Consider the following 20,585-nt stretch of genomic DNA (forward strand, 5'->3'; position numbering starts at 1 on the left):
TGATATCCTAGACTTGCATGCATTTATATGAGTACATACTGGTAGTTTACCCCAAAATTGCTTACATTTGTCAAGATGATTCTTCTATATGTTGTGTTAAAAACAAAGTGGTTTAACTTTTTTTTTAAAAAAGACACTGTATACATTCAGTGGCCTCTCTATTAGGTACAGCAGTGGAACCTGGTCTGGTCTTCCGCTGCTGGAGCCCATACACTTCAAGGTTTGTCATGTTGTGTGGTCAGAGATGCTCTTCTGCACACCACCATTGTAACGTGAGGTTATTTGAGTTACTATCACCTTCCTGTCAGCTTGAATCAGTCTGGCCATTCTCCTCTGATCTCTCTCATTAACAATTTGTTGTTGCCCATAAAACTGCTGCTCACTGGATATTTTTGGTTTCTTGCATTTTTCTCTGCAAATCCTAGGGACAGTTGTGCATGATAATCCCAGGAGATCAGTAGTTTCTGAGATACTCAAACCACCTCATCTGGCACCAACAATCATTCCACGGTTAAAGTCACTTAGATCACATTTCTTTCCCATTCTGATGTTTAGTCTGAACAATAACTGAACCTCTTGACCATGTCTGCATGCTTTTATGCATTGAGTTGCTGCCACATTATTAGATATTTGCATTAATGAGCAGGTGTACTGGTGTGCTAATAAAGTGGCTATAGAGTGTATATACCTCCTGTTAAGAGCCAGCACGGATAGAAAATAAATATATTACTCCCGAATTAAAACTATTAACCACGGGAAATGATGAGAGAATATGAAGAATACCAAGCTAAAAGAGTTAGTGAAGGTCAGAAATGGAGTAGAAAATATTGGGAGATAAAAACATAATGTAACTCCAATTCTCTAATAAAGATTATGAACATAGAACATAGAAATTTACAGCACGTTACAGGCCCTTTGACCACGTAACCTACTCTAGAGACTGCCTAGAATTATGGATGTGTTTTTTTAAGATATTAAAAAAGATTTTTTAAAAATATTTTTTCTTTACAGAGAAACTGGAAAAAGTGTTTAAATGGTTGGGGTTTAATGTGTACAGGTACAATAACCTGACTGTGGACGAAATGCTGGAAAGATTGGAAGAACTTAGAAAATCCAATCATGACAAAATGGATTGTTTTGTGTGTTGCATCCTGTCACATGGTGAGAAGGATGTAGTTATGGGAATTGATGGAAAACATCTTCAGATCACAAACTTGAGAAACTTATTTTCAGGCTCTCAGTGCCCCTCACTACTGGAAAAACCCAAGATATTCATCATTCAAGCTTGTCAAGGCAGAAATCCACAAAAACCTTGCTTCATCGTCAGCAGCAACTCTGACCTAGAAACAGATGCATTTCCACAATCAATCCCTGAGGACCGGGATTTTTTGATTGCAATGTCTACAATTCCTAATTGCTTTTCATATAGGACGTCTAAAGGGAGCTGGTTCATTCAAACTCTGTGTGAATGTTTAGAAGAATATTGTGTCAAGTGAGTATTCTGGTATTATTTTCCCCATTGCTTAAGTTATGCACTCGATTTTGAGACTCAATATTACTTGCTTTGGCCAAGAGGCCATTATTAATGTATGTGCTGAAATATTCTGAGTGAAACAAGCTAGGATGAAATACTTTAATTTTTAATTGAACCATCTTATCCTAGCTTGGCCCAAGGTCGGTCAGCGGCATCCTTTCCATTTGCTGTTAGGCTTGCTGCCTGGTGTTTTTAAAGCTGCTTTATCTGACATAAATCTGGCCAAAAGTTATTTCAGATTCTAGGACTTACAGAGTGCCATGAAGCATTCTTTCTATGAGGTTGCTCCCCGACCTGCTGAGTATTTACATATCATTCTGATTTTATTTCAGATTTTCAGCACCTACAACATTTTGTTTTGGATCCATACTTTCTAATTGATTAAAATATAACAATCCGTTGGTTCAAAACACAAGCCAGCAGAACATTCACAACTCACAAGTATATTGACTCGCCTTACAACATACACTTAGTGGTACCTTCTCTTCATCAAGTGGCTACTGTGTGTACATTTGTGGTCATCTGCTGCTGTTGTTTAGTCCACCCACTTCAAGGTTCGACGTGTTGTGCATCCAGACAGCTGGCCTGCTGAGTTCTGCCAGCATTTTGTGTTTTTATTTATTTCCAGCATCTGCAGATTCACTCGTGTTGCCTTTTATTTAGTCACTGTTGCCTTTTTGTCGGTCTGGTCTTTCTTTCATTATCGAGGTGGTTTCACCTGCAGAACTGCCGCTCATTGGATGTGGTTTTTTTTGGTTTTTCTCACCATTCTCTGTATACTATAGAGATTGTGTATAAAAAACCCCAGGAGATCAGCAGTTGCTGAGAAATTCAAACCACCCTATCTGGCACTAACATTCCAGGGTTAAGGTCATTTAGGTCACATTTCTTCCCCATTCTGATGTTTGATCTAAACAACAACTGAATCTCTTGATCATGTCTCCATGCTATTATACATTGAGTTGGTGCTACATGATTTTATGCTTAGATATTTGCATTAATGGGTGGATGTATAGGTGTGCCTAATAAAGTGGCTACTGAGGTTATTTTGCACTTTTTGTCTTCCCAGAAAGTATGACCTGCTTTCAATTCTGACTGAAGTAAATCGAAGAGTGAGCGAGATACATCCAAATATCAAGCAAATCCCAGAGCCACGATTCACCCTATCCAAAAAGCTTGTAATTTTGCCCCCATATCTCAGGAAAAACAGCTGATTCAACTTAAGTCTCATAAAAATATTTAATTAAGGAAATAAACAATTAAAAAGTTGTAGATGAAGAAAGGGTTGTTGAAGAATTGTGCTATGCAAAGAATAAACTGTTCACTTAATGTATCTGTTCAAAATCAATGGCTATGGGCAAGTGAGAGTTAATTCATAACAGTATGATTTTTACAAAAGACTGGAGTTTATGAACAAGTTTTAATCAACTATGATGTGCCTTTATTTCTATCTGTGGGCATTAAATTTGAGAAAATATTTGCAGCCAGATGATATTCCCTATAAAATTAGGAGTGACTACAGACATAATTTTGACCTTCCCAGGAAAGTCCAATACCACTATCCAATACTACCATTTATATGTTCGTGACATAACTTGTAGTTTTGAGAAATGCAATCAGAATAGCCTCAGTGGTGATTTAGTGGCATTGAAGTTACACTATGCCAGAGATGGAGGGAATGAATGTGGATGGGGTGCAAATGAAGGGGGCTGTTTTGTCCCAGATCCTGTCAAAGTTCTTGAAAGATGGCTGGAGTTGCACTCATCCAGATAAGTGGAGAATATTTCATCACACTCCTTACTTGTAGATGCACAAGAAGAACGTGGTAACCTGCCACAATGACTATCATCCAGTAGCACTTAATCCAATGTGAAACACTTTGAGTTGTTGGTCATGAAGCAAATCAACTGCTTCCTGAGGAGTGACCTGGATCGGCTGCTTCACAACAGGTCAACAACAGATGCACTTTCATTGGCTCTTCACTCAACCCTGGAACTTCTGGACAATGAAGATGGATCTCTTCATTGACTGCATCTCAGCATTCAACACCAACATCCCCTCGAAACTTATCACTAAGCACCAAGTCCTGGGTCTCAGTATCTTCCTATGCAATTGGATCCTCAAACTGCTCACTTGCAAATCCTAGTCAGTTCAGATTGGCAACAACATCTCCTCCACAATCTGCATCAGCATAGCTGCACCACAAAGCTATGGGCTTAGCCCCCTGCTCTTCTTGGTTGTTTCTTAGTCTTTGTTTATCTGTAGTTTTTCATTCATTCTATTGAATTTCTCTGTTCGACTGTGAATGCCTGTAAGAAATCTCAAGAGAGTTCTTCTTATCATACCAGGGAACCACTTAATCAACTTATAACAGCAGGGTAGCCAAAGCTTCCATAGTTTTCCTGTCATGCAGTGACCAGAAATGAACAAGAAACATCCTGGCAAAAATTTTACTGCTAATGTTGCAGGGTATTTCACGTAATGGTTTTCTGTAGAAGCAGTGTGTTCTGTTGGTAGTGTTTGGGCTACTGTTAAAGATAAGGATGCTTAGGAATGTTGTGTCATCCAAGCAGGATGGTGGAACTGGGTGAAGGTCCTAGAGAACACCGGAAGAGACGGATGCTGAGGTGAGTCGAGGTCTTTTTTTTCGGCCGGAGACATAGAGAGGAGAAGCTCGAGAGGCTGTAGGTTTGGTCCGGCAGGAATGTGCAATTCAATGGCGCCCAAGAGCAGGGAGTTCTACCATGGATTTTGGTGAATAGGAATTGGTGCAATGAATACACTGGACACAAAGGTTTTTGGAAGATTTCAGCTCCAACCTGTGCACATTTGACTGTTTAATTATGATAGGCCCTTTTGTTTTTTTTCTTTAATAACTGTTTGGTTAAGTTAACATTCATAAATATATTTTCTTTATAATTGTATGCAGCATAAGGTCTGTTATTTCTTGCTGCTGGGCGATTGCATGGGAACAGTAAGTTACACAGTATTCACACAAAATGGGGTTCATGTGGGTGAGACATCCCAACCTCACAAGTTTGGCAGGACACAAGTCATATCTACCCTAGAGGTACGGATTCAGGAAAGGTGGTTTCCTCAACGCTGATTCCAGGGGCTGTTAGCGAGGGGCTAACAAGTCCCTCTAGAGATGCCCAATAAAAAGGGGTTTCATTATCATCCTAGATTGAATTCGTTAAATACCATGTAATTACTCAAAGAATTGATTAAAACTTGGAAATGGTAGACTAGAAAAATGGCAATTATTAAAAGTTAAGCATGCAGTAATTAGTATTCTTAGACAAGAAGATTTCAGTCTTACAAATGATGCAGATGTAATCAATGTAATTGAGAATGCAATTACTTGGAAACCATGTAACAAAATTAGGGAAGAAAATCAGTTAGCGGCACTGCTGGCTCATGAGATTAATTATACATTCTGCGGAGGGTAGTAATATGCCTAGATGCGTCTAAACTGCCGGAAATAGAAGAAGAAGAATTGATTAAGTAGTTGTGTGTTTAAGCCTGTGTCAAACTGTTGTCTGGGAAAGTGATTAAGATACGTGGTTATGTACACAGCTGGGATTAAGCTTTGGTGCGATTCAAAGAGATTACCCAAAACTAAAGCTTGTGTTCTGAACGAGGTGGATATCCGTAGCCCAGGTGATTTGTTGATTAGGGGTTTAAGTAAGTATTAGGGAAAGTTGCGATCGTGGACCGGAAAAGGCTGGTAAAGAAGTTGCAGAGTGAGTTGGTCAGTTAGAGTTGTGGAATGGAACGGAACTGTTGAGTGGGTTGAGCAAGATGTCGGCTTCAATGGAGCGCCGGTTGGAAGAACGACTGAGTCGGTCGTGGGTCGGAGATGAACTGGATGGTGGAAGTAAGTTAGAGATGGAGGCCAGCAGGAAAGAGGAATGGAGTGGAAAGAGTAAGAAACAAAAACAGAGGTATGAGATATTGAACTCTGAGGAATCGGGATGTTCAAAATAGGACAGCAAAATAATGGAAAGAAGATGAGATTAAAGCAATTATAAAATTGAGTGACAGGGAGTCTTTTGGTGATTGGAACCCGATTTATTTGACGAAGATAATCAACAAACTTATCGGCGAGGTCAAGAGAGCAAAGATTTTACAAAGTGGATCACTATTAGTGATTTGTCGGGATAGTGCTCAGCAAGGTAAAGTGCTAAGATTGAATAAAAGAGACGGCAAAAAAGTACAATGCTCAATTCCCAACAATAGAAAGTGGACTAGAGGAGTTATTTCGAGGATACCAACGAAAGTTACTATGGATGAGATTAAACAGAACATAAAAGGAGCAAAACTTATTGAGGCCAAACGTTTGAAAGTTACAAGAAACGGGAAAAAGTGTGATAGTTTATCAGTTATGATTAACTTTGAAGAGAGATTGCCGACTAAAGTTTATTTAGGGTATATGTGTTATGAGGTCAGAATATATATTCCACCACCTTTAAGATGCTTTAAATGTCAGAAATTCGGGCATATTGCGGCAGTCTGCAAAGGGAAACAAAAACATGGGAGATGTGTTGGAGAACATGAATACGGAAAATGTGAGGCGGGTGCTAGGCTGAATTGCTGCAATTGTGGTGAGGAACACAGCGCGGCTTATCAAGGGTGCATTAATAGCAAGAAGGCAGCTGAGATACAATATGTAAAAGTAACTCAAGGGATCAGTTACGCAGAGGCAGTGAAAGAATTTGCAGAAAAAGAGAAGACTATCAAGCAAACAAATACAGGGAATAATAAACCGGTGAATTGTGAGGGCTGTAAGATGATAAGAAAGGATACACTTATAATGAGTAGAAAGGATTTTGTACTGTTTATGGTAGATGCAATTACCTGTTCAGTGCAAACAAACAAAAGAATTGAAAAAATTAAAATTACAGTCAAGTCTGCAGAAAAAATATCTTGGTATTACTGGGCTTAGGTGGGAAGTAGTTGAAGAAATGCTGAATAGAGGATCAAACAGTTCACAGGCAGTGGAGGCGGGATCTTAATGGCAGTATATATTATACAATGGAATGCAAGGTGTCATCGCAAATGGTCAAGAATTTAAGAAATGTGTATCAGAACATAAGGAAAACCTCAAATTTTATGTGTACAAGAAACATGGTTGAAACCCAGGGTAACTGTGCAGAACTCCAACAACAAATAGAACTACTCAATAAGAAAAGCTGTGAGTTGGAAAAGAGGTTGGAAAATGGAGGAACTTATTACAAAGTTGGAAAAGGAATTGTTGCAAAGTGAACAGTCTACACTCAGATTATAAAATGAAAATGTGGAAACAACTGAACTTCGAGATCTCAGTAAACAACTACAGACAGCCAGTACAGTAAACCTTGGAAATGGCAGATAAGACTAGAAAAATGGCAATTATTAAAAGTTAAGCATGCGGTAATTAGTATTCTTAAACAAGAAGATTTCAATCTTACAAATGATGCAGATGTTATCAATGTAATTGTGAATGCAATTACTTGGAAACCATATGACAAAATTAGGGAAGAAAAGCAGTTTGCGGCACTGCTAGCTAATGAGATGATTATATATCCTGCGGACGGCAGTAATATGCCTAGATGCATCTAAACTGCCAGAAATAGAAGAAGATGATCATGGACCAACAGTTTAGTTCAGACTAGCGATTATGGGCTGTCCATACTTTCAGAGAAAAGTGGAGTATAGGTGAGGGTTCTGAATTAGAAGCCAAGTTTCCTGTCGCTGAGGGCGGAAACTTTGAAGTCAAGCTGCTCTCGTTTCTGCAAAGTAAGGGGGGAGGGTACGCAATGGAGGAGGCCTCTGCCAGCAGGGCACAGTCCTCGGTAGCAGCATCTGTTGCTGAAGCGATCCCTAATGTCTCACAGAAGAAGGTTTTACAGGAGTTTGTGAAAGAACTGAGAGCTGAGATATCTCAGTTGATATCGGCTATTGCTGCCACCAAGCACGAACAAGGCAACAGGGAGCTGGTCCCACTGAGGGGACATACTAAGCAGAAGACTGCTATTAAACGGGGTCCCTTGAAAAGGGGATCAACTAGTATTGTCTGTTACAACTGGACTTCGTCATCAGATTCCGATGGACAACCAAAGAAGAGGAGCAGGGACATTTCAGGCAGGAGTGTGAAGGATGGGAAAATCTTCGGAAAATGAACCAACGGTTACCTAGGCAGAAGGGGAAATCAGGAAACCTAGGAGAGACACAGTAAGGGAACAGCCTGGCGTCTTGGAATCCGGTTTATTGTCACCGGCATGTGTCAGGAAATCTGTTAATTTAGCAGCAGTTCAATATTGAATAGGTTAAAGATCATGCAAAGACAAATAATAAATATTTAAAAAGTGAGGTGGTGTTCATGGGTTCAATGTCAATTTAGGAATCGGATGGCAGAGGGGAAGAAGCTGTTCCTGAATCGTTGAGTGTGTGCCTTCAGGCTTCTGTACCTCCTGCCTGATGGTAACAGTGAGAAAAGGTCCAAACCTGCCATGTTACGGCCTGGGGAAATCGCTAGAGTGATGGGAATCTCCAAATTTCCCAGAATGGCTGATGCCGAGGCCCTCCTGGTGGATGCTCCGGAAGGCCATGAAGAGGAGTCATGCTTACCTGCTGGGGTACTGGTGAGGCCTGAACTGCAGAAGCTGTGAGTTGTATAGATAAACAGGATGGCAGTGTTAGTCAGGTAGAGCTTGGAGATGGCATCACCAAACAGGTTATGGTCAGTAAGTTAAGTCATTTAACTAACGAATAACAAGCTCACACCAGTCCCTGTGGCACACCACTAGTTACCAGCTTTCAATTACTATACCCTGCTTCCTACCTTCAAGACAATACTAACTCTCCCTGGATTCCATGCAACATAACCTTCCAGACCCAACAACCATATGAGACCTGTTGAAGGCCTTGATAAAGTCCAAATAGATGATTTACCATTGCCCTAGCCTCATCTACACTTTAGGCTACCTCTTCAAAAGATTCGTCAAGAACAACTTCCCACTCAGAAAACCATGCTGACTCCTCCTAATCAGACTCTTTCTATCCAAATGCTGGAAGATCCTGCCCCTCAGAATTCCCTCCAGTAACTTGCCCGATACTGATGTCAAGCTGACCAGCTTGTAGTTCACTGGCTTGTCCTTGCTACTCTTTTTAAATGATGGAACAGCATGAGACACCTTCCAGCCTTTGGAAATTTCACCATGGACGAAAAATGAAGCAGATATCTATTCAATTTCTCCACATTTTCTTCTTTACCTTGCCAAAGCTTGAGGCTATATTTCATCCTGGGGATTTGCCCACATTAGCGTGCTTTAAGCCTGTAAATACTTCCTCCCTGTAACATGAATGTTCTCCAAGACATCTCCATTTATTTCCTTTATCTCTTGATCACAATGATTACTTATTAATTAATAACCCTGCCCATCTCCTATGGCTCAAGACAGGTGGACATTTTGATCTCTAAACATAAAAAACATATAGTACAATACAGGCCCTTCGGCCCACAAAGCTGTGCCGAACATGTCCTTACCTTAGAATTACCTAGGCTTTACCCATAGCCCTCTATTTTTCTAAGCCCCATGTAGCCATCCAGGAGTCTCTTAATGCCTATTCCATGCACTCACCACTCTCTGCGTAAAAAAACTTAGCCCTGACATTTCCTCTGTACCTACTTCCAAGCACCTTAAAACTATGCCCTCTCGTGCTAGCCATTTCAGCCCTGGAGAAAAGCCTCTGACTATCCACTCGATCAATGCCTCTCAATATCTTGTATACCTCTATCAGGTCATCTCTCATCCTCGTTCGCTCCAGGGAGAAAAGGCCGAGTTCACTCAACCTATTCTCGTAAGGCATGCTCCACAATCCAGGCAACATCCTTGTAAATCTCCTCTTCACCCTTTCTATGGTTTCCACGTCCTTCCTGTAGTGAGATGATCAGAACTGAGCACAGTACTCCAAGTGGAGTCTGACCAGGGTCCTATATAGCTGCAACATTATCTCTCGGCTCTTAAACTCAATTTCATGATTGATGAAGGCCAATGTATCATATGCCTTCTTAAACACAGAGTCAACCTGTGTAGCAGCTTTGAGTGTCCTATGTATTCAGACCCCAAGATCCCTCTGATCCTCCACACTGCCAAGTCTTACCATTAATATTATATTCTGCCATCATATTTGACCTACCAAAATGAACCACCTTACACTTATCTGGGTTGAACTCCATCTGCCACTTCTCAGCCCAGTTTTGCATCCTATCAATGTCCTGTTGTAACCTTTGACAGCCCTCCACACTAACCACAACACCCCCAACCTTTGTGTCATCAGCAAATTTACTGACCCATCCCTCTACTTCCTCATCCAGGTTATTTATAAAAATCACAAAGAGTAGGGGTCCCAGAACAGATCCCTGAGGCACACCACTGGTCACTGGCCTCCATGCAGAATATGACCCGTCTACAGCCACTCTTTGCCTTCTGTGGGCAAGCCATTTCTGGATCCACAAAGCAATGTCCCTTTGGATCCTATGCCTCCATACTTTCTCAATAAGCCTTGCATGGGGTACCTTATCAAATGCCTTGCTGAAATCCATATACACTACATCTACTGCTCTTCCTTCATGAATATGTTTAGTCACATCCTCAGAAAATTCAAGCAGGCTCGTAAGGCACGACCTGCCCTTGACAAAGCCATGCTGACTATTCCTAATCATATTATGCCTCTCCAAAGGTTCATAAATCCTGCCTCTCAGGATCTTCTCCATCAACTATCCAACCACTGAAGTAAGACTTACTGATCTATAATTTCCTGGGCTATCCCTACTCCCTTTCTTGAATAAAGAATAACATCCACAACCCTCTAATCCTCCGGACCCTCTCCCATCCCCATTGATGATGCAAAGTTCATTGCCAGAGGCTCAACAATCTCCTCCCTCACTTCCCACAGAAGCCTGAGGTACATCTCATCCAGTCCCGGTGAATTATCTAACTTGATGCTTTCCAAAAGCTCCAGCACATCCTCTTTCTTAATATCTACATTCTCAAGCTTTTCAGTCCACTGCAGGTCATCCCTACAATCGCCAAGATCCTTTTCTGTAGTGAATACTGAAACAAAGTATTCATTAAGTACCTCCGCTATTTCCTCCGGTTCCATACACACTTTTCCACTGTCACACTTGATTGCTCCTATTCTCTGAAGTCTTATCCTCTTGCTCTTCACATACTTGTAGAATGCCTTGGAGTTTTCCTTAATCCTGTCCGCCAATGCCTTCTCATGGCCCCTTCTGCCTCTCCTAATTTCATACTTCTCCTTTCTGCTAGCCTTATAATCTTCTAGATTCCTATCATTACCTAGTTTTTTGAACCTTTCGTAAGCTCTTCTTTTCTCCTTGACTAGATTTACAACAGCTTTTGTACACCATGGATTTTGTACCCTACCATCTTTTCCATGTCTCATTGAAACGTACCTACTCGGAACCCCACGTAAATATCCCCTGAACATTTGCCACATTTCTTCCGTACATTTCCCCAAGAACATCTGTTTTGAATTTATGCTTCCAAGTTCCCACTTGATAGCCTCATATTTCCCCTTACTCCAATTAAACGTTTTCCTAACTTGTCTGTTCCTATCCCTCTCCAATGCTATGGTAAAGGAGATAGAATTGTGATTACTATCTCCAAAATGCTCTCCCACTGAGAGATCTGACACCTGACCAGGTTCATTTCCCAATACTGTACCAGATCAAGTACAGCCTCTCCTCTCTTGTAGGCTTATCTACATATTGTGTCAAGAAACCTTCCTGACCACACCTAACAAACTCTACCCCATCTAAACCCCTCACTCTAAGAAGATGCCAATCAATATTTGGGAAATTAAAATCTCCCACCACCCTGTTATTATTACTCCTTTCCAAAATCTGTCTCCCTATCTGCTCCTTGATGTCCCTGTTACTATTGGGTGGACTATAAAAAACACCCAGTAGTTACTGACCCCTTCATATTGGTAACTTCCACCCACAGAGACTCTGTAGACAACCCCTCCACGACTTCCTCCTTTTCTGCAGCCGAGACACTATCTCTGATCAACAGTGCCATGCCCCACCTCTTTTGCCCCCTCCCCGTCCTTTCTGAAACATCTAAAGCCTGGCGCTTGAAGTAGCCATTCCTGCCCCTGCACCATCCAAGTATCTGTAATGGCCACAACATGATAGCTCCAAGTGCAGTTCCATGCTCTGAGCTCATCCGCTTTATTCATGATACTCCTCGCATTAAAATAGACACATCTCAAACCATGAGACTGATCGCGTCTGTTCTCTATCACCTGCCTATCCTCCGTTCTGCAATGTCTCCAAGCTTTCTCTATTTGTGAGCCAACCTCCCTTTCCTCCGTCACTTCAGTTCGGTTCCCACCTCCCAGCAAACCTTCCTGCCAGGATATTGGTCCCCCTCGGATTCAAGTGCAACCCATCCCTTTTGTACAGGTCATACCTGCCCCAGAAGAGGTCCCAATGATCCAGAAATCTGAATCCCTGCCCCCTACTCCAGTCCCTCAGCCACACATTTATCCTCCACCTCATTCTATTCCTATACTCACTGTCACGTGGCACAGGCAGTAATCCCGAGATTACTACCTTGGAGGTCCTGCTTCTCAACTTCTTTCCTAGCTCCCTGTAGTCTGTTTTCAGGACCTCCTCCCTTTTCCTACCTATGTCATTGGTACCAATGTGTACCACGACCTCTGGCTGTTCTCCTTCCCACTTCCAGATATTGTGGACATGATCAGAAACATCCCAGACCTGGCACCTGGGAGGCAAACTACCATCCACGTTTCTTTCCTATGTCCACAGAATCACCTATCTGACCCCCTAACTATAGAGTCCCCTATCACTGCTGCCATCCTCTCTCTTTCTAACCACCCTTTTACTCATTATATCAATAGAACATCTTGGGATTTTCTTTAACCCTACCTGACATTTCTGTCTCATACTCTGTCTTTGGATTCCTGATTTCACTTTACAGTGTATTCATTTTTTTACCGTCATCAAGGGATTCACTCATCTCTGCCCTTTTCAACCTAATGGAGGCTTTCTTCTATTTCTTGAGCAGAGCCTCATTGTCCCTTGTTAGACTGGATTCTCTAAACTTGGCAGGTTTGCCCTTAATCTTGATAGGAACATGCTGCTCCTGGGCTTTTGATATCACTTTTAAAAGCTTCCCTTTAAACTTGTCGGCTGTTCCTTTCCCTTCAGCCAGGTTCACCCAATTGACCTCAGCTAAATCCTACCCAATTCGGAAGAAAGCTACCCTCGGTGATATTCTCCAGATGGTCCATGAAACTGTTCCTTTCACTTCTTTTATGTCTCCTTGTCCTTTTAAATGTGGATCTGATACTTTTGGATTCTGTGGTCTATAAGTTTGACGGTGTGTTTTCAGGTGATTGAGCGATCTGGCACTTTGCTGTCTCTGAGAAGGCTCCAGGAGGTGAGCAACCTCGAGGCCATGAGGCTTAGGTACCATGATCGATTCCATTTCCCACTGATCTCACTAATTAAAGTGTTGAGGAAGATTGAAAACATCGAGGTGACCGAGTGTTCAGTGGAATCTATCAGCCTCTCACTCGGTTCTGCCGGAGGAAGGAGTCTGCCTGTGAATGTCTCTTGCTCATTGCTCCCAAGGAAAGGCCCCCACGTTTGAATAATCTCTCTCTGTCCATGATGCTGTCGCAGGATGGTGCCGGATTAAGGTTTAATCGACATGGTTTGTGAATTGGACTGCAGTTCACATTATGTGTTTTTCTGGTTTATGGTCACTCCTCTTTCTGTTGCTATTTTGAGCGACTTTGAAGTAGGGCAGCTTGCGGATAATGAACACAGAGCTGAACTGAATATAGATTCTTCAATTTTGTGTTTTATATTTAAGTCCAGTCAAGTCATGTCGCTTTTTATTGTCATTTCTACCATAAACTGCTGGTACAGTACACAGTAAAAACAAAACAACATTCCTCCAGGACCATGGTGCTACATGAAATAACACAAAACTATACTAGACTACGTGAGACAACTCAAGGCTACACTAGACTATGTAAAACAACACAAAAACTACACTAGACTACAGACCTACACAGGACTACATAAAGTGCACAAAGTAGTGCAGGATAGTACAATAATAAATAAATAAACAAACAAGACAATAGGCACAGTAGAGGACAAATTTCAATATAATAATAAATTATATAGATGTCAGACTATGGGCAATGAGGAGTCTGATGGCTTGGGGGAAGAAACTATTGCACAGTCTGGTCGTGAGAGCCCGAATGCTTCGGTACCTTTTGCCAGATAGCAGGAGGGAGAAGAGTTTGTATGAGGGTTGTGTGGGGTCCTTCATGATGTTGTTAGCTTTGCAGATGCAGCATGTAATGTAAATGTCCGTGATGGCAGGAAGAGAGACCCCGATGATCTTCTCAGCTGACCACACTATCTGCTGCAGAGTCTTGCAATCCGAGACAGTGCAATTCCCAAACCAGGCAGTGATGCAGCTGCTCAGGATACTCTCAGTACAACCCCTGTAGAATGTGATTAGGATGGGAGGTGGGAGATGGACTTTTCTCAGCCTTCACAGAGAGACGCTGCTGGGCCTTCTAGGCTATGGAGCTGGAGCTGAGGGACCAGGTGAGATTCTCCGCCAGGTGAACACCAAGAAATTTGGTGCTCTTAATGATCTCAACGGAGGAGCCGTCAATGTTCAGCAGAGAGTGGTCACTCCATGCTCTCCTGAAGTCAGCAACAATTTCTTTTGTTTTGTTCACATTCAGAGACAGGTTGTTGGCACTGCATCAGCCTGTTAGTCGCTGCAGCTCCTCTCTATTCAAGCTCCTAGCTGATGTGCTGCAAGGAGACACTCTGGCGCCCCCAAGTCCCTCTGCACAACAGCATATGGTAATCTTTCACAATTTAAATAATAATCTGGTCTTCTATCTTCCTTCCAGTGGATGACCTTGTAGTTACTAACATTGTACTGCATCTGCCCACCCACTTAACCTATCTATATCTCTCTGCAGACTTTCCACATCCTCTGCACAATTTGCTTTTCCATTCAATTTAATGTCATCACCAAACGTGGATACACTATACTCGATTCCCCTCTTCCAAATTGTTCATGTATCACTTCACGTTATGGATCATATACAAAAAAATAAAATCAAAGCAATAATGATAAGCATGTACATTGATTCAAAGGCATTTGATTCAGTAATTGGAATATTCTTTACAGAGTTTTCCATAGATTTGGTTTCCATGACACAATTATTAAAACTATACAGGCACTATATGACAATCCTACTGCTAAGATTTAAATCAATGGATATTTATCAAATAGTTTTACCCTAGAAAGGGGCACGAGACAGGGTTGTGCATGGTCACCGCTACTCTTCGCATTATATCTGGAACCATTAGCTCAATACATCAGACAAAATGAAGAGATCAAGGGAATTACTATTAAAGGGACAGAGCATAATTTGGCCTGTTACGCAGATGATCTAGCGCAACCAACAAACTCTTTATCTAAATTGATGCAGTCCTTTGAACAATATGGTCAATTATCAGGATACAAGATCAGCACAGATAAAACCCAATTACTTTCATATAACTATAGCCCACCAAGAGAAATTGGAAGTAGATATCCCTGGGCATGGCAAACAGTTTTTCAAATATTTGGGCTCATTATGCCAAAAGATTTAGTGAAATTATAAGAATGCAATTATCAGCCTATATATAAAAAAAATTAACAAAGATATAACAAGATGGAACCTAATTTCTTTTTTTAAGTCTCAGTTCAAGGATTGAATCTATTAAAATGAGTATACTGCCCAGACTATTATATCTCTTTCAGACTCTACCAATAGAGATCAATCAAAATCAGTTCAATGAATGGAACAAAATGTTATCAAGATATATTTGGCAAGGTAAAAGGCCTATAGTTTGCAATTACTTTGCAATTACCTAATCTCTTAGAGATTATTATTTTGCAGCACAGTTGAGAGCTGTGATATATTGGTGCAACCCATCATATGATGCTCAATGGAAAAACATTGAGGAGGGGATACTTCCCATCCTCATACTGGCAATTTTGGCTGACAACAACCTACAAAGGTACATAAATACTGTACTATTGATAACCCATGGGTAAAATGGACTCTTAAAATATGGAAAACTATTATAAAAGAATATAAACTAGAGGGAGATATTACAATTATTAAATGGTGTGCATATGACTTGGATTTTATGTTTATGCCGAATAAACTTGATGTTAGATTTAAGAACTGGACAGCCAAAGGAATAACAGTTCTTTGCAATATAGTGAAAGAAGGAACACTGTTCAGCTTTGTAATGCTTAAAGAGCAACACTTATTAGAAAAACAAGACTTTTATCGGTATTTACAGATGTGACAATATGTTAAAAATGTATCCAAGGCAAGAACATGTTTGATAGAGCTATTTAGAAAAGCATATAATTCAGATAACGGTAGTAGAATCATTTCAAGCGTGTATAAGGGTTAGTCAAATCTTAAAACACATTCCACTTCATACATTAAAACAAAATGGGAGAAGGAAGGAGGGATAATTATATCTGAGGAAGAATAGACAATAATATGGAGGTATCAATGGAAGTGTACCAGTTCACAGAAATGGAGGGAGTTTGGATGGAAAAACTTGATATTTTATTACACCCTCTCAGAAATCCCATTATGACAGTAACCTCCCTGTTTGCTGGAGATATTGTGGAAATCAAAATGCAAACCATTATCATATTTTCTGGGAATGCTCCGTTATCAAAGACTACTGGAGTGGCATACACAATGCCCTACATGACATCTTTAAATGTGAAATACCCTTAGAAAGTAAGACCATATATTTTGGGTATATACCTCAAGAATGGTTGAAAAGAGATAAAAATTTAATGAATATACTACTGGTGGCTGGTAAAAAGACTCTTACTAGGAAATGGTTATCACAGGAGAGCCCAACCTTAAATGCATGGATGGAAATTACAATGGACATTTACAAAATGGAGAAGATAACAGCATCTGTTAATCATAATTTGATACATACTGGGAAAAATGGTTTAACTACATAACACCTCATAGGCCTGATTTTATCCTCACAAATCAATGAATATGTTGTAAAAAAAAATCACTCCCTACTTGTACATAGTTTTCTTTCGCTTGTTTTTTCTTTCCTCTCTATACCTCAGATAAATATTATGTGGAGATTTGTGGCATATATGTGATATATATGTACAACATCTGAAATACATCTTATGGAAATGTTTGTTTGATGTTGAACTTCAATAAACAAATTACAAAAAAAACAAATTGTTCATGTATATCAAGAACAGTTGTAGGCTCAGCACCAGTCTGTGTGATACTTCACTCACCACTAACTGCCAACCAGAAAAATATCAATTTATCTCATTTCTCTGCTTTCTATTAGTTAACTAACCCTTTATCCATGCTAATACATTACCCTCCTCTCTACGCATCCTTATCTTATGGGTCTTTCATGTAGCACCTTATCAAATACAGTCTAGAAATCCAAATACACAACATCCACCCATTCTCATCTATCCACTGCACTCATTATATTCTCAAAGAACTCCAATAAGTTTGCCATACAGGACCTGCCCTTCATAAATCCATCTTGTGTCTGCCTGATGAAATCACTTCTCTCCAGATGTCTTGCTATTTCTTCCTTTATGATAGTTTTAAGCAATTTCCCGACTACAGACGTTGCTAACTGGCCAATAGTTACCTGCCTTTTGCCAACGTTCTATTTTTTTTTATGTAACAGTGGTGTGACACTCATTGTCCTCCAATCCATCAGGACTTTCCCAGAATCCAGAAAATTTTGGTAAATTATCACAAATGCATGTACTCTAACTTCTGCCATTTCTTTCAGTACCCTGAGATGAATCCCATCAGGGCCGGGAACATGTGTACCTTTAGGCCCAATTGTTTACCTCTTCAGTGACAGCAATTGTACTAAAGTACTCACCTTCCATCACATCCATAAGATCTGTCTCTGGCTTGTTAGACATGCCCTCCACTGTGTAGACTGATACAAAATAATTCTTCAAGGCCTTGGTCGTTTCCACATTACCCCAATATTAATTCCCCCTTCTTATCTTGCAAGGGACCTACACTCACTTTTGCCACCCTTTCCATTTTATATAATCATAAAAGTGTTTACTTTCTAGCTTACTTTCATAATTTATATCTGCTTTGCTTATTGTTTGCTTACTGATGAAGGGTCTCAACGTGAAACATTGACTGTTTATTCATTGCCTGAGATGCTGCCTGAACTGTTGACTTCCTCCAGCATTTTGTACGTGTTAGTGGTTCTCAATTTTTTTTCAAAAGTTTTTCCCTTCTTCCAGTTCCCCACATACTCTTGGTGACTTTGCCTGCATGAGCTTTTAGTCTGATGCCTTGCTTTATTTCCTTTTGTTGAGCACCATGAAAAATCTCTTTGAAAGTCTTCCACTGTTCCTCAACCATCTCACTATATAGTTTGTGTTCCCAGTCTACGCTAGCCAGCTCCTCCCTCATCTCTTCATAGTTTCCCTTGTTTAGGCATAATACACTGGTTTTTAAACTATTACACCTTCCATTTGTATAAGGAAATTTAATCATAATCTAATCACTCTTTCCAAAAGGATCCCTAACTACAAGATAATTATTTTTACCTGCCTTATTGCTCAGTACCAAATCTAAAATAGCATTTTCCCTTGCAGGTTTAGTAACATGCTGTTAAAGAAATGTATCATGGTGCATTCTACGAAGTGGTCCTCAAGGCTGCCTTGACCATCTTAATTTGTCTGTGGCACTTTGCGAAGTACAAGTTCAGTACTATGTTTCCATATAACAGAAATGATTATTTTTAAACTTAGTGATACGGCATGGTAGCAGACCCTTCTGGCTCAACAAGACCATGCTGCCCAGCTGCACCTATATGACCAACAAACCAACTAACCCATATGTCTTTGGAACACAGGAGAAAGCCAGAGCACTCAGAGGAAAGCCACACAGTCATGGGGAGACCATACAAACTCCCTACAGACAGCAGTGAAATTGAAACTGGGTGGCTGGTATTGTAATAGCATTACGCTACCGTGCCATCCACAATGTAATCACAATTAAATGACTAAAGTATATTTGAATGCTTCTACAGCAATCATGAAAGCCTCTAGATAAATATACACACATACGTCCTCAGGTCTCTTCCAATGCTGATGATGAAAGGTGACATTGAACACTAATTTTGGGCTGTGGGGAACATAGGGAAGGGCAAAGAAGAATGGAGGCACCCATCATTCCCAGCCCTTCCCCTGCTGTCAGACTATCACTCTAAACCTATACTTGGATTATCAATATCAGTGATCACATAGAGCATTATACACTGTGGCTACTTTATTAGCTATAGGAGTGTACCTAATAAAGTGGCATCAGGAATGGACTGGTGTGGTCTTTGGCAGCTGCTGCTGTTTCCACATCAAGGTTCAATGTATCGTGTGTTCAGAGAGGCTCTCTTCTGCACACTACTGTTGTAATGGGTGGTTATTTCGGTAATTGTCACCTTAGTTAGCTTGAGCCAGTCAAGACATTCTCCTCTGAACTCTTATTAACAAGGTATTTTCGCCCACAGAATTTCCAGCATCTGCAGATTTCCTCATGTTTGCTCTTTGGATGTTTTTGGTTTTTGCTCCATTCTCTTTAAACTAATGAGACTGTTTTGCATGAAAATCCCAGGAGATCAGTAGTTGCTGAGATACTCAAAACATTCCTTCTGGCACCAACAATCATTCCACGGTCAAGGTCACTTAGATCACATTTCTTCCCCATTCTGATGTTTGGTCTGAACACCAACTGAACCTCTTGACCACGTCTACATTATTGTACACATTGAGTTGCTGCCACATGATTTGGCTGATTAGATATTAGCATTAACAAGCAAGTGTACAGATGAACCTAATAAAATCACCACTAAGTGCCTGTTAAAAGTAAGCTTGCTATTTCTTGTCTAACTTGAAGGAGAAGAAACACATTAAAAAGCACATGAGCTACATTGTTGTGAACCCTATCTTCCTGTCACCCATCATGTCCATCGTCCTGGTCTTGCTTCTTCTGAATGCAGAGCAAGAGATTACTCGGCCTTTCACGTCTGAACACTTGTGAAAACCTAGACAAAGCAGCTCTCTGTCCAGTAAAGAACCTAGACAGAAGCTTGTACAGGTACATGAATAAGATAGAGGGAGATGGGCCAGATGCAGGCAAATGGGACTAGATTAGATGGGAATATTTGTTCGTATATAGGTAATGATAGGTCCCTTAATAACCATTGAGGTACAGAGAGATCTTGGCGTCCAGATCAATAGTTTACTGAATTTGGCTAAGCAAGAATCAGAATCAGGTTTAATATCACCGTCATATGTCACAAAATTAGTTAACTTTACAGCGGCAGTACAATAAAACAAATGATAAATATAGGGGGAAAAGTGAACTACGATGTGTGTATACATATATATAGTTAAATTAAATAGTGCAAAAATACAAATAAAAAAGTAGTAAGGTAGTGTTCATGGGTTCAATGTCTATTTAGGAATCGGATGACAGACGGGAAGAAGCTGTTCCTGAATCACTGAGTATGTGTCTTCAGGTTTCTGTACCTCCTTCTCGATAGTAATAATGAGAAAAGGGCATGGCCTGGGTGAGGGGGTCCTTAATGATGGACTAAGGCACTGCTCCTTGAAGTTATTCTGAATACTATGAGGCTAGTACCCATGGCAGAGCTGACTAATTGTACAAGTTTCTGCAACTTACTTTGATCTTGTGCAGTAGCCCGCCCCCCCCCCCCCATACCAGATGGTGATGCACCCAGTCAGAATACTCTCCATGGTACATTTGTAAAAGTGTTTGAGTGTTTTAGTTGACAAATCAAATCTCCTCAAACTCCTAATGACAGAGCGACTGTCCTACCTTCTCTTTAGTTGCATCAAGATTAGGT

At 40.6% G+C, this 20,585-nt stretch overlaps 2 protein-coding genes across 4 annotated transcripts in view; both read left to right on the forward strand.

Moving 5' to 3' along the window:
- LOC140728149 (caspase-3-like) overlaps window positions 1–2,882 on the forward strand; it is a 59,550-nt gene extending 56,668 nt beyond the window's left edge. For 2 of the 3 annotated variants that reach the window (XM_073046392.1, XM_073046394.1), the window contains 2 exons: window positions 1,012–1,492; window positions 2,604–2,882. In XM_073046392.1, coding sequence (XP_072902493.1) covers window positions 1,012–1,492; window positions 2,604–2,748 — 626 coding nt within the window. In that variant the 3' untranslated portion in view covers window positions 2,749–2,882. The remainder of the gene's footprint in view (window positions 1–1,011; window positions 1,493–2,603) is intronic. The other variant, XM_073046393.1, reaches the window with a different exon arrangement.
- Window positions 2,883–8,079: 5,197 nt separating this feature from the next.
- LOC140727240 (sentrin-specific protease 2-like) overlaps window positions 8,080–20,585 on the forward strand; it is a 90,948-nt gene continuing 78,442 nt past the window's right edge. Inside the window, exon 1 of the mRNA XM_073044504.1 lies at window positions 8,080–8,180. Within this exon, the coding sequence (XP_072900605.1) occupies window positions 8,080–8,180 (101 nt within the window). The remainder of the gene's footprint in view (window positions 8,181–20,585) is intronic.

This window comes from Hemitrygon akajei, chromosome 5, assembly GCF_048418815.1.
Source record: "Hemitrygon akajei chromosome 5, sHemAka1.3, whole genome shotgun sequence".
Taxonomy (NCBI): Eukaryota; Metazoa; Chordata; class Chondrichthyes; order Myliobatiformes; family Dasyatidae; genus Hemitrygon; species Hemitrygon akajei.